Raw genomic sequence first — 14140 nt, forward strand, 5'->3', positions numbered from 1 at the left:
CCAAATGTCTGAGTATGGGGACAGCAAGATTGGCCCAAGAGGGCACGCTGCCTGGAGAAGCAAATTCAACGCTTCTCCTTAATCCGTCTGCATTTCTACAGTTTGACAGCTTGACGTCCTCTAGTGAAGTTTGGCAAAATTTGGGGGGTTGTTTTAATTTTTTCTCTCCACAGGTTTAAGGATTAAAAGTGGCAAGGCTTTCTTTAGCATTTTATTAAAGAGGCTACAATTTAGCCTTTTAAAATTTCTTCTAGGTGCAGAAGAAGGAAAGAAAACCACAGCTTAGCGGCGTTTAGAAATAGCCCTGTTAATTTTTCGGTTTTGACTCAAGCTGTAGTCGATAGCACCTTGCACCCATCACAAATCCAGCTGCAGAAGTATTTTGTTGCAGCGTAGGCTACACTTACACAGTGTCTGTGCCCGAGCATCAAACGACATTGCAGGTGTGTGTGGGTCCGGGTGTGCGTGTGCGTACGTGATGTACGTGTGTGCGTGTGGGTTCGAGTGTGTGTAGCCCAACGAATAACCCCAAGAGGCGCATCAAGATTAGAAAGAAGTCCGCACACTAGTGCTTGCCTTGGAAATTTCCTAAAGCGCTGAGAGTTGGTAAATCACTAGTATCCGAAAATTGTCTTATCAGAGGCTCCTTCCCCGGTGCCCTACTCGCCCCCTAAAACAGGTGTCGCTGTGTCCCGTGAAGCAGACTGTGGCCCGCTGGGGGCGTCGGAGGTGGTGAAATTCACAGAGGGCCTGCGGTGTATATTTCTGGGGCCCCACGTGTGCGGACCAAACCCCCGGGGCCTGGGCGTGTGCGCGCGCTCGCATGCCTTGTGTGCGGGCGGGTATGGGGGCGCTCGGCGCGGCTGGCGGGCGTGCGCCCGTGTGTGTGTGTGTGTGTGTGTGTGTGTGCGCGCGCGCGCTTGTGCGGGGGGCCGGGCTGTGTGCTCACGCGCTCCAGGCTGCGCCCAGAGCTCAGCTGCTGGGTTGGAGGAAAAGAGGGTAGGCAAGCGCAGGGGGCGGGCGTCCGAGGAGAGCTTTCGAATTAATCGAGCTAGCTTAGCTGTTTTTCCCTCTCTGGCTCCTTTAACCCCCCACCCCCACCCCTGCATCGGAGAGAGAGGGCTGGATTCTTTGTGGTGCTGATGGAGGAGGGGGAGAAGGTTGAAACAATCGAGTGGGCGCGCCAGGACTCCCCAGCTCCTGGCGGGGAAAGGAGGGGGAGCCCCTGCTCTGCGCAGGGAGGGGGCGGGGTTGGGGGGCCCCCCGAACGGGGAAGAGGCAGGGGTGACCGTGAGAGTGGGGAAGTGGTCACCCTCGGGAGGCAAGATTTCGTTCAGATCACACATTAATTGGAGATATCTGATTAATTTCAGCTTCTGATGACTATAAATGGCGATTCTCTACCAAGGTGTCTATATTAAAAAAAAAAATCATTCCGTGTCATCCCCCACGTCAGGCCTGCTCGTGGGCGTGAGGCTGTACTTCCTCCGCCCCCTCCTAATGGAGTGAACCATTCCCAGCTCTTCCCCCCTCCCCAGCCTCTCTCTCTCTCTCTCTCTCTCCCTCTCTCTCCCTCTCTCTCTCTCTCTCCCCCCCTCTCTCTCTCTCTCTCTCTCTCTTTCTGTCTCTTCCTCGCTCCCTCTCTTTCTCTCCTCCCTCTGCCTTCCCCGTGCATAAAGTCTCTGTCGCTCCCGGAACTTGTTGGCAATGCCTATTTTTCGGCTTTCCCCCGCGTTCTCTAAACTAACTATTTAAAGGTCTGCGGTCGCAAATGGTTTGACTAAACGTAGGATGGGACTTAAGTTGAACGGCAGATATATTTCACTGATCCTCGCGGTGCAAATAGGTAAGTGGCCGCTGAGCCTGGCTGGAGGCTGGAGGCGGGAGGCAGCCTGCCCGGCCGGCCGGAGGCTCGGAGGGGGACCCGCGAGCCCGCGGCCGCCCCAGGGTGCGGAGAAGCCCGCATACCCCTGAGGGTGGTGGCATCAGCTCCTGGGGACTTGCGCGTCCCAGTTCGGTTTTTCCTAAAGCTATAGATTCCAAATGTTCACCAGGAAATGTGTGCAGCCGGACGTTTTCTGGACAGGGGTTTTCCCCCTTTTTTCCAAAGCACACATCCATTTTTGTTTCCCTTTCTAGGTTTAGACCAGGTTTGGTGCACTCTGGGGCAATGTACTGGCCCCTGCCATACTGCAAGGTATTATTTTGAAGGGTCGAAAGGTGAATGCAGGAACAAAATGGCTAGGCAGCCAGGACTGGAAAGTTTATGTGCAGAAAGCAAAGATATTCCAGGGCACAGACTGCTGCATTTAGAACTTTGTCATTCTCCCGCCCCTCCTCCCCCCCTCCTTATCCTAGCTGCAGCGTTTGCACGGGCACCGCAGACCCGGCTGGTGGGCAAATCGAGAGTGATAGGAAAGTCCAGACCATATATTTTAATATGCTTACCATTTAAGAGGATGAATTCAGCCAAATATACGTGGATATGCTTTTCTAGATGCATTTGCCTGCTATTTTACACATTAATATCTGTATTTTATATATAGGAAAGGGTTAAGAAGTGTTTGCAATATGTCATGTCGGTGTTCGTTATTTTTGTTTGTTTTGGGTTGGTGGTGGGAGGATTTATTTAGTCCCCATTTTATGTTAAGGAATGTTGAGTCGTTGTTACACTGTCACGGGTCTTTTTAAAGTTCACATTTTTTCCATCCAGAATGAAAAAAAGATATAGGAGAGGGCACTAGAAAACCCCTCTTCTCTGACGCTGGGTCAGAACATTAATTAACGTGGCCTAAAAGTGAAAGTGAAGCAGGTTATTAATAGAATGGACAAGAGGAGGGAAAAAAAGAAACTCCTGAAACAGAATTGTTACCTCCTAGCAGTTCAGGCTGTGGCATTCTTTGCAGACAAATCCTTGCAGTATTCGGGGGAGGGGGTGCTTTAGGTAATTGGTTTGGGGCAAGAAAGGAGAATGCATAACATGTTTTTTCCGTAAGAAATGTGGAGAAAACAAGGTTTGGAGTTCTCAGGGCATTAAAATGGATTCTTTGCAGTGGGATTTTATGCAACTGACATGATTTTGAGTATCTGGTTTTCTTTTGCAGAAACATTATAAGGATTTTAGAGGGTATGAATGCAAGATGTTGGTGTTTTCCTTTAATTCTAAAAAATGACAATGCTTTAAATCTGGTTATTTTGCATCTTTGACAATAGTGAAAAGAGCTTGCTATAAATAATATTTCTAATGGCAGCAAATTTCTTAAATGTTGGAAATAAGTGAATGTGGCATTTTGCAATAAACCTGTTAATTTTTAGAGAGCAGGAGACAGAGTTGTTTTTGAGACAGAAATTTTAATCGGAGAAGATTTGGGACTCTGTTTTCCCTGTAGGAAATAATCTTACTTTGAGACGTTTGGTGGAAAAAAGAAAAAAAAAAAAAAAAAAAAAAAAAAAGACGGTGGTCTTGCCTGCGGACTGCGTTTTGAACACATTAACCTCGATTCAAAAATGACTATTTGTTGGCTGTGGAATTGAAATTGAGAGTATTTGTTCCCGAATGTCTGCCCTTTCCTGCACCAGAGCCTGGGTCTTTATTAATTCATGTCTGGGAGCTGTCCCAAATCATTGACATTTGGCAAGAAATGTGGGGGTTGGGGAGGGGCGGGGAGGTAGAAAAGTGTGGTGAACGCGAAAGGAGATGCAGCTGGAGGAAGTTCGGAATGAATGAAAGGTCAAACGAATGAATGAACGGATGGAAACTGCATAGGAAGGGGACAGCAGAGAGGACAGGGAAGGAGCCAGGGTCACCGGCCAGAGCCTCATCTAAGCAGGGCTTTGGAAGGACAGCGAGGGACACAGGACTTCGACCTACTGGCACGCGTGCGCCTGCAAAATCCGTCCCGCGCGCAGCCTCCCGGCCTCCCAGAGAAGGCTAGAGTCCAAGGAGTCACAGTTGCAAAAGACAGAAATGTTCACGACTTATTTTACACACGCACACAATCACACATGCGCGGTGTGCAGGGTCTTCTCCAGCAGCGCCTGGGAAGATAACGTGACGAGAGCGCTCCCGCCCCCGGCGAGCCCCAATTCCCCTTTAAAAAGTCAATGCATTTTAGGGGCTTCTTTCTCCACTGAGTTTTGGGGGTGTAGGTAAGCAGTGAGGAGAGACGTGGACAAGGAGATTGGACTTTATTTCGTTTCTTCGCATCAAAGCTGTATTTGTGACATGCGTTATAGAGGAAGATGTGTGGGGCGTATTTCCATTTCGAACGAGTTCTCTTATAACAAAGATTCGTTTATTCTCAAGATTTTACTTCAGTGTTCGATTTGTTAGTATTGCCGTCGTAAAGGTATTTAATTTTCGGTGTAAGGTGAACTGGGAGGTTTAAGAAGGGTTTACGTATCTGCCCCAGCGGAGGTCGAAGTTAACCTTGGTCCCTTACCCTGCGCTTCCCGTTCCGGATTAAAAAGCGCAAGGCCCGCCTCGCTCTTCCTGCAGCAATCTGCAAACGCTAAGCTCTCGCAGGCTGCTGCTACGGGTTCGGTCACCTTTCTCTTCGGTGCCTGGCCCGGCGATCGGTGACAGGCGGCCGCGTGGGGGGCCGGGGGAGTGAGGTGTCCGGTCCTCCCGGGACACACTCACACACAGGCGCAGCCGCCAGAACGCTGCAGAGGACCAGGCCGGCGCCCAGGGTCGTGGGCGCCAGTGCGGATTTCGATTCTGAGATGTACCCCTCTTTCCCCGCCCTAACGGCTTAGATCTGTGCTTCTCTGGCGCCCTCCCAGCGCCCGGGGTGCTTCGGGCCGCTAGGTACTCAGCCTCCAACCAGGTTTGTCTGCCTCAGGGCGGGAAGAGAAGGCCACCGCCGCGCGCCCACAGCCTGGAGCCAGTTTCTCCAGTCCGGTGCCTCGGGGTTTGGCTGCCCTGAGACCAAGGGCTGGGACCTTCGTGGGGCCAGCGTTTCCTCATCCTCCTCCTCCTCCTCCGCCGCCGCTGCCGCCCCCGCTCAGCTTTTATCCCTGCCCCCTCTCTGCCTGTAGCCCTGAGCTGGGACCGGGAGCCCAGGCGGCGGCGAGCTCGCTCTCAGCAGAGACTGGGACCTGGAAAAGAACAGCCTCTCAAGGCTGCTGTCCCGAGTGGAGAAGGGCTTTTTGGCGGGCGGGAGGGTTATTAAGGGTGTGTGGGGAGCTGAGTGGCAGACAGAGGAGGAGGAGAAGAGACTCGTGGATTTGGCCTTTGCGGAGGTGGCCTGGGCAGACTCTTCCGTGACCCCGCCCGGCCTCCGGCATTGTCCGCTCCAGACCACTCGTCACCCGCGCCTAGTCTCAGGACGCCTAGGCTGCTCTCTTTTCAGTGGGGCGGGAGAGGGCGTATCCGAGGGTCTCACTTGGAATACAGAGTCCACGGTAGGCAATCGGTTTTATGCTGAAACAATCCAGTCCGGCGACTGCTGGTGGCTTCCCGGGACTCTTCGTTCATTCATTCAGCAGTGTTTGCTGAGCGCCCACCAAGCACCAAGCGCCAAGCTTGAGGCTTATTCTGTTGATGTGGCGTTGGGTTCAGCTGCGTGACCCCACGCCCTGCCGTCTCCCCACCCCGTTCTCGCCCCCGCACGCTGCAGCCCAGACCCCTTCTGTCACCTCAAAATGGAAGATCGCCTTGCGAGAGCTGTGACAAGGGCTTGCTGGTGAAGTGTTGGGAGACGAAGGAGGGAGTGAGGAGAAAGAGAAATAAAAGAGATGAGGGAGGTGAGAAGAGGGGGCGATGGAAACAGAAAAAGATATGGAGCGAGATGCGGGAGCGAGCTGAAGGAAAGAAAGGGACTCACCTACCTCCCACCCACCCACACCTGCTCACACACTGATAATCTGCACTAGACGCGGGGCTGCAGGTTGGACATTCCTGGGTCAAGTCTTTTATTCATCATTATCACAGGCGAGCCCCGAGGCTGGGCGCTGGGGGAGGCAGCCCGATGTGAGGAGGCCGCGCGGAGCCTGGGTTGCCAAGGCGGGCAGTGGGGCGGCAGGGCGGAGTCGTGGCGCTGCTGATCGGTGTTCCCTCCTCCCCGCAGCGTATCTGGTGCAGGCCGTGAGAGCAGCGGGCAAGTGCGATGCGGTCTTCAAGGGCTTTTCGGACTGTTTGCTCAAGCTGGGCGACAGCATGGCCAATTACCCGCAGGGCCTGGACGACAAGACAAACATCAAGACCGTGTGCACGTAAGTGTCCTCTCTGGCCGGCTGGGCTCCGGTTTGGGGGGCGCTGCTGAGGTCAGAGAGTGCCTGGCCTCCCTGCCTTCGCTCAGCGTTCAGGGCCAGAGCGAATCCGAATCCACTCCCTCTTGCCTTCTGACTCCCTGCTCCAGGCCTAGGACTAGGCCCCCGGGTTAGATCCTGCACTTCCCAAGGGAATCCCACAGCCTAGTGTGTGATATAGAGGAGGATCCTTCAATACAGACTCACTCCCAGCTCTACGCGGCCTCAGGGGGATGCACAGAGGTGCGCAAGTCCAACTTGCTGGGACCCAGGGCAAGGGGCATGGAGAGTTGCCACCAGTTCTTGGTGCTGCAAAATCTCTCTGCCTTGAAGTAATCTTTGTCATTCTTTCCTCTTGTGTGAAAGAGTGACCTGCCACGTACTCTATGAAGAACATTTGGCTTGGATTTGAGGAGTGTTTGGGGTAATACTATATTTGCCTGAAGGGAAAGTTACTCATCTCTTCTGTTCATTTCCCTTGATAAACCCCCCTCTAATACACACAAAGAAAATGCTGGTACAGCAAGAAAACACGGGTCTCCCTTCCCGTTTCTAGGAGAGAAGCTGAAACAATATCTTATTGTGTGCCAGTGACTTTACCCAAAAAGAGTAAGTCCAGGTGATGGCTGTTGAGTTTATAGCAGATTCCAAGGTTTGGGATGCCACCCTCCTTGTTTCCTTTGCCCCTTTACATATCTGCACAGGCTCCCCAGACCTAGACAGCTTCAAAGGTGAAGAGAGATGGGTAGGAGTTCCTAGCCAGGTCCACTGGTGTTTTCTCAGAGCTTGGCTGGAAAGCACTGCTCCCACTGGCAATAAGGTAACCAGAAGAGCCCTAGTGCAGTGGACCTGGAGCAATTTGGCTGCTGCAGACCTTAGAAATGGCCCCATCCTCTGCAACACACATTCTTTTATTTGGCGGAAAACACCTGTGTTCCCCCACCCCCAACAATAACTCTTCCAATAAAGGCATGGCAAGTTGTGTCCTTTATTCCCTGGGGTTAGAGTGACCATTTTCTATGCCATCATTTGTATACTATGAAGTCTTTCCTCTCTCCTGAACTGGGGCAAAGGGGACTGGTGGAAGGAGGGATGTTTGTTTAGGTTTTGATAAATTAAATGGGTTCCAATTTGGCTACTCTCTTTCCTAAATGCCCCAGTGCCTACTAGTGGCCAAAGCAGCTAAGTGGCTAGTCTTTCCTCTCCTCAAAGTGACAAAGGCATTTAATTCTAAAAGTCTGGTGATGGATAAGAATGTATCTATAAGGATAACAAAAGGTTGCTCATAGAGCAGCTCCCAAATCCTCTGTCAATTGCCGGAACTTGTTTATTCCAAGCTATTTTAATTTTTAAGCAGAACTTTGGTCTTGGAAAACAGGAAAGTGAGAACTCCTCCCTGGGGTCATAGGCCACAGCTAGGTCCTGGCTCTACTCTGTTGGGGGAGCTGGTTGCTGAATACCTAGCTGAAGCCCACCTCTGCCCAACCCCAGGTGGAGTCTGACCTTCTCTACCAGGTCTCTCAGCACCTTGTTCCCATCTGGGCATGCATAAAGAAAAGAGCAACTTAGGCATCCTTTACCAGGTGCAATTCCACAGACGCTCTACAGGAGAGCTGTCCTCTCTGGGCCTCTTGATATCCAAATTTTGCTGTTTCTTACAAGTTCAGAAACCTGGAAACCCTATGCCGTAGTCCCTCCAGTCCTCATAAATCAACACAGTGCCTGCCTTCAACATGCTTACAGTCCAGGCAGCCAGCAGAAGGAAGAGAGAGGAGAAAATACAAACGAACTGTGTGGAGCGCAGGCGCCAGGGACCTGGTGCTCTGGGCCCGGGGGAGGCTGAGGGCCAGCCCGGAGTTACAGAGAGGCACAGATCGACTCAGCTCTGAAAGGAGACAGCGCCCCAGTAATCGATCACGGGTTGGAATTATATTTAGTCTCAGGATCTATTTTGGGTTTTCAGAAGAAAGGGGGACAATCAAAAGGGACAGGTTGAATGAAGGTTGTGGGGGCGGGTCTAGGAGCTGAGCCTGGGAGGAGGAAGTGGTTGAGTTAGGCGCAGGGCTCCGGGAACCGACTGCAAGATGAGGACCGAGTGTGGGGGGGGCGGGGGCGGGGGAAAAAGGGGGTCCTTGAGGGTTAGCGGCACTACGGCCTCCCCGCAGTTCCAGCCTTGGGGGCTGACGCCCTGAAGGCTGTGGGGAGGAAGCCCCAGGGCGCCCAAGCCCACGAAAAAGACTGGTGAGGTTGAAAGAGGAGGGACCCAACTCTCAGGCCTGGGGCACTGGGATTTGCAAGAAGGCTACGAAGCAGGGCCCAGGTGCCCCGCCACTAACACTCACCGACCTGGGGGAGGAGGGAGGCAAGCAAGAATCTCCAGGCCGAATCCGAGCCGGGGACTGTGGAGACCAGGGGAGGAGGAAGAGGGAGTGAGGAACAGAAGAGAGGAAAGCAGGCGGAACTGAAAAGGAAAGAAAGGGAAAATCAGGAGAACGGAAAACAAAAGGAAGAGGTAGTGGGTGGAGGGAGAGAATAAGGGCGAAGGCGAGAGCACCGCGGCGTGGAGATGGAGGGAGACAGAAGGAGTTAGGGGGAGGAGAATGTAAGAAGCCGGGAGGGGAGGGCCGTACTCAGAGGTAGTAACCCGTATTGCAAGCTAAGAGGCATTAATGGGCGGCAGCTTGCGAGGCTTAGCACTGTTTTCCTAGCTTTCCCCTAGGAGGGCGAGCAATCTGTTTGCGGAGGCCGAGGTGCCAGCGCGCCGCAGCGGGTGCACGACCCGGCTCCCGGCTGCCGGGTCCTCTCCAGGCATCTGGAAGGGAAAACCAGGCAGGAGGGGGCGCCCCCCAACACACACACACCCGCTTTAGACAGCCGCTTCTGGGGTGGGCGGAGGTCCCTCGAGTCCCGACCTCTCTCAGCCCAGGGGCCGGGGCGGTGAAGAGGGGATAGGGAGGGGACATCCCGGGAAGTTTGCGGGTCCGCGAGTGGGGAGGTGCTGGGGCGCAGGCCCGGGGTCCTCCAGGCTCCCCAAGTGAACCTATTTCTGTTTTGTTCTGTTCTTCACCAGATACTGGGAGGATTTCCACAGCTGCACGGTCACAGCCCTTACGGATTGCCAGGAAGGGGCGAAAGATATGTGGGATAAACTGAGAAAAGAATCCAAAAACCTCAACATCCAAGGCAGCTTATTCGAACTCTGCGGCAGCGGCAACGGAGCGGCGGGGTCCCTGATCCCGGCGCTCCCCGTGCTCCTGGTGTCTCTCTCGGCAGCTTTAGCAACCTGGCTTTCCTTCTGAGCGCGGGGCCAGCTCTCCCTGCGCGCCCACCCACACTCACTCCATGATCCCGGAAATCGAGAGGAAGATCCATTCGTTCTTTGGGGACGTTGTGATTCTCTGTGATGCTGAAAACACTCATATAGGATTGTGGGAAATCCTGATTCTCTTTTTCATTTCGTTTGATTTCTTGTGTTTTATTTGCCAAATGTCCCCAATCAGTGAGCAAGCAAGCACAGCCAAAATCGGACCTCAGCTTTAGTCCGTCTTCACACACAAATAAGAAAACGGCAAACCCACCCCATGTTTTAATTTTATTATTATTAAATTTTTTTTGTTTGGCAAAAGAATCTCAGGAACGGCCCTGGGCCACCTACTATAATCATGCTAGTACCATGAAAAATGATGGGCTCCTCCTAATAGGAAGGCGAGGAGAGGAGAAGGCCAGGGGAATGAATTCAAGAGAGATGTCCACCGGTGAAGCATATGGTGAATAATTCACGCTCACGTCGTTCTTCCACAGTATCTTGTTTTGATCATTTCCACTGCACATTTCTCCTCAAGAAAAGCGAAAGGACAGACTGTTGGCTTTGTGTTTGAAGGATAGGAGGGAGAGAGGGAAGGAGCTGAGGAAATCTCTGGGCTAAGAGTAAAGGCTTCCAGAAGACATGCTGCTATGGTCACTGAGGGGTTAGCTTTATCTGCTGTTGTTGATGCATCCGTCCAAGTCCACTGCCTTTATTTTCCCTCCTCCCTCTTGTTTTAGCTGTTACACACACAGTAATATCTGACTATCCAACGGTATAGATCACAAGGGGGGGATGTTAAATGTTAATCTAAAATATAGCTTAAAAAGATTTTGACATAAAAGAGCCTTGATTTTAAAAAAAAAGAGAGAGAGATGTAATTTAAAAAGTTTATTATAAATTAAATTCAGCAAAAAACCAGATTTGCTACAAAGTATAGAGAAGTATAAAATAAAAGTTATTGTTTGAAATGGGGGTGTCGTTTGTTTCCTACCCCAACCCTGCTTTCTTGGCCCAGTTCTCGGGGTACCTGAAGGGACACATGATTCCAGGTGATAAGCTCACCTGTTCGGGAAGCCGCTGGACACCTGCCACCTTCGAGCAGACCCTCCTCACTTACGCCACTTGACCACTTCTCTGAAATCCTGCTTCCTTGAAAAAAAAAAAAGGAAAAGAAAATGAAAGCTGTTTTTAAATTAATCAATTACAAAGCAGAGACTAATTGAGGTTTAGAGGAATTGGGCTTGCTCGCACTGGCAGACAATGCCAGTGGCCGGCCGGCTACCCCTGCCTCAGGCGGATCGGAGCCCTAACCACGATCCTAGCAGGCCCGGCCCTAACCACGATTCGCCTCTTCCTCTGCGGTGGCCAAAGGCAGCTTGCAAAGGAACCGCCATTAAGGGCTCCAGTAGAGGGGCCGAGAGGCTGTGCTCCCTGGCAGGGATCAGGTGAATCCTTTCATAATTAATAAGACAGCTCGGCTGAAACGGCGAGGAGACGGGCCCTATTGATCAGGCAGAAGGACTGCTTCCACCTCTCCTATTTATAGGCCCCGCATGGCCTCACGGAGAAGTAAAGATTCCGGAGTAAACAGGGGCAGAGGCGACCCGGGTCCGTGGGCTGCAGGCCTGGCGTGTGCGTGTGAGGGAGGGGAGGGGAGGGGAGAACTGCGTGTAGGTCTCTGGGTTCAGAGAAATCGAAATCTGATTTCTTGGAGAAGGTGGCTGTGGGAGGAAGTTGCAGGACCTCCCGGGGTGTGTGGGGGAGGGAGGAGAATGGAGAGAGACCGAGGAGGCTGCAGCAGGTTCCCGCACTGAGAAGCCCGCAGCCCGCCGCGGGGAGGGTGCACCCGGGCTCTGAAATGCAATGTGTAAACAATCGCTAGTGTAACAGTTCATAAATCAAACCCAGTGGGTCGCAGCCCAATCTGCATTCCCCCCACGGATTGAATTCTAGCAACACATGGGTACCTACGCCCGGAGCGCTGGAAGCTGCGCGGATTCTTAATGGCAGCATATATTACGGCCGCGCGCTCACGCGCGCGCCGCGCGGGCCACTCCGGGGAATCGTTTCGCCTGCTACCCTCCACCCTGCTCCCTCCTCCGTTGATCCCGGGTTCTCAGTCAAAACCAAAGCTGATCCGCGCTACCTCCGCGGGGTGGTCACCCGCCAGCAAACGCTCGGGGTTTTGGAAAATAGCCGCATTTTGTTGGTTTCGTTTCAACCGTTATTTTCGGTCTACATATAAATAGGATGATTCTAACCGGAGTGCAACCCCTGGAATTCAAATTAGAATGTCTGTGCCTATCTTAAATTAGAATCTATTTAATGAGGAGGGGGAGAACCAGGATAAAGAGGGAGGGTCTTCTCCATTTTTGCCTTCATAGCACTCCGCTCCTAACGGTATCTTTTCCTCTGCAAATTGGGGGCAAACGAGTGCTCACAACTAAGGCCATTGATTATCAAAATAAAAGGCAGGAGCCCTTCTGCTCCGACTGTGGGGAGAAGGGAGACCCCCAAGACCCACAGAGGACGCCCCTCCTGTAGCAGCGCGGGCCTCCTACTCAGAAATCAATCTCCTGCAAGATCTAGGAAGAGACGAGGCTGAGGGAGTGGCAGAAGGGACGAAGGGGCGGGGACTGGAAGCGCGGGCTCGTTTGCTCCCCTAACAGGGTTCTTCTCTAGGAACCCCGGGCTCCTACTGCGGTTCCAACTGCTTCCCAGGCGGGGCCGCCCTAGAGAAAGGGCGCCCTATCCCCTCCCCCAGCCCCTCCACGCCCTTCCAAGCACTCACGCCGCAAAGTCCCAGATCACCCTGGGATTCTCTAAACCTGATGGTCCTGTCTGGGGCTCCCTCGCCTGTCCCAAGCCGAGGACCACGCTCACGTGCGCATGGAGCCATCCCCGGGAACTCAAGGCTGCAGTCTTGGAAACGCAGGCTTCCGCAACTGGCGCTTTAGAGAACGTTTCTTCTTCTTGTGCTGATTGTTATAGCTTATTATCGCTCCGTCTTCGACTATAATTTGCTGTTTAATCATGATGACATCTCCATATGTTCGTTGATGTTATCGTTTTTAAGCAGCAAAGCGGCTAGTCTTGTTGGCAGTTCGGGGGGGTGACATTAATTAACCAGGGCGAGCATGCCCCATTGATGAGGCGGTGGGAGTATTGGGAGTGGGACGCAGTGGGCTTCAGGCACGGAGGACATCGTCATACCTACCTCCTCCCCACGTCGAAGCAGCCTCTTCGTGTCTTCACACGGCCCATGGCTCTCCAAGCGGCCCACTCAGGCTGGCTTCGAGCCTTTGAAGAGCTGTTGGGATTAGAGAAGGACCTCTTTATCACATCCCCTGATCGAGTAGGTTCAAGGCAGGGTAGTTCACTTAAGTGTAATGTCTGACCGTCCTTATTGTGAACACGTCAGGCCAGTTCCAGAGCCCACGCTGGGCCCAAGGAACTCCAGGGCCAGTGGGAAGGGAAATCGGAGGGAGGGAGGAAACTGGCGAGAGAAAAAGGACTCTAGCGTGGAAAATGGGGGACACGGGAAGAAACGAGAGGGAAAAAAGATCCCGAAGTAGGGTTACAAGGGAATAGAGGTGGGCGATCATCTGAAACACAGAAGAAGATGATGGAGAAACTTGGAGATGGAGATAGAGCCCTGGGCTAGAGCTAAGGGACAAAGATGATTTGGGGACTTATTTTCTTTCAGGCCCTCAGAGAAGCAAATGAGCACAAGAACCTCAACGCAGATTCTCCTTCTGCGGATCCAGAGATCTTTCCACCGTAATCAGAATCCCAGAGGGCCAGGACCGCAGGGGACCTGCTGCCTTGGCGCTGGACGGACCAAGCCAGAGGGCTGGCAGTAGCGCCAGCCCAGAGCCCTCTCTCGGAGCCCACCCCAGGAAATCCGATGAGCCAGGCAAAGATGGAGGCAGAAATTTCCCCCTTGCCGAATTCTCCCTCAAATACCAGGAAAGTAACCAACCATTCTCTCCCCACCACCCCTACTTTTCCCTCCAATACAGGAGCTCAAGCTCTGAAGCGCTGGCGGCCGGTCCTCTGGAACTGTCACCGCCCCGACCCAGGGAGGGTCACGCGAGGGAAGGATTCCTGGCCTCTCAGAACACCTACCAAGGGAAATCCAACCGTTGATCTCCTCCCCATCGAGACCCCGCCACCCACGACCCTCATCCCCGCTCCAGACGTAAAAACCAGGTGGTGGACCGGGGTGGGAGGGGTGGGGGCGGGAATGGAAATGAGCGGCTGAGGACGCCAGCTGCGGGGCTCTGGAAGGCACCTCCCCACACCCCCAAACCCCCAAGTCACTTACAGTACCTCCCTAGGCCAGGGAGTCTGGGAACTTTGTAATTCTGTAGCTTGTGGTTCCCCCCACCAACCCCTCCATCACAGGAGAGAACAGTAGAGAAAACCCCCACAGGGACCCTTTTTTGAGGTCAGCGCCTGGGCAGCCTCTGCTCCCAAACCGGAATGCTGGCGGGAGGAAAGTGAACCCAGCCCTGCCCAGCCCCAGGAGAGTGGAACCTCAGCTCAGCCACCACCGAAGTCTGGCAATCCCAGCAGGCT

General features: G+C 53.2%; 1 protein-coding gene across 1 annotated transcript; it reads left to right on the plus strand.

Moving 5' to 3' along the window:
- Positions 1 to 1109: 1109 nt before the first annotated feature.
- On the plus strand, positions 1110 to 10528 carry NRN1 (neuritin 1). Its single transcript, XM_032250043.1, has 3 exons — positions 1110 to 1846; positions 6072 to 6216; positions 9323 to 10528. Exons 1-3 carry the CDS (start codon positions 1792 to 1794, stop codon positions 9549 to 9551), a joined length of 429 nt encoding a protein of 142 aa, XP_032105934.1. The 5' UTR covers positions 1110 to 1791; the 3' UTR covers positions 9552 to 10528.
- Positions 10529 to 14140: the final 3612 nt, after the last annotated feature.

The sequence above is a fragment of the Sapajus apella genome, unplaced genomic scaffold (assembly GCF_009761245.1).
Source record: "Sapajus apella isolate SASKATOON/1434 unplaced genomic scaffold, GSC_monkey_1.0 scaffold70, whole genome shotgun sequence".
Taxonomy (NCBI): Eukaryota; Metazoa; Chordata; class Mammalia; order Primates; family Cebidae; genus Sapajus; species Sapajus apella.

Coding starts and splice junctions, on each gene's coding strand:
- NRN1 (XM_032250043.1), top strand. CDS start 1,792: ATGGGACTTAAGTTGAACGGCAGATATATTTCACTGATCCTCGCGGTG. Junction 1,847..6,071: donor GATCCTCGCGGTGCAAATAG/GTAAGTGGCCGC, acceptor TCCTCCCCGCAG/CGTATCTGGTGCAGGCCGTG. Junction 6,217..9,322: donor AACATCAAGACCGTGTGCAC/GTAAGTGTCCTC, acceptor GTTCTTCACCAG/ATACTGGGAGGATTTCCACA.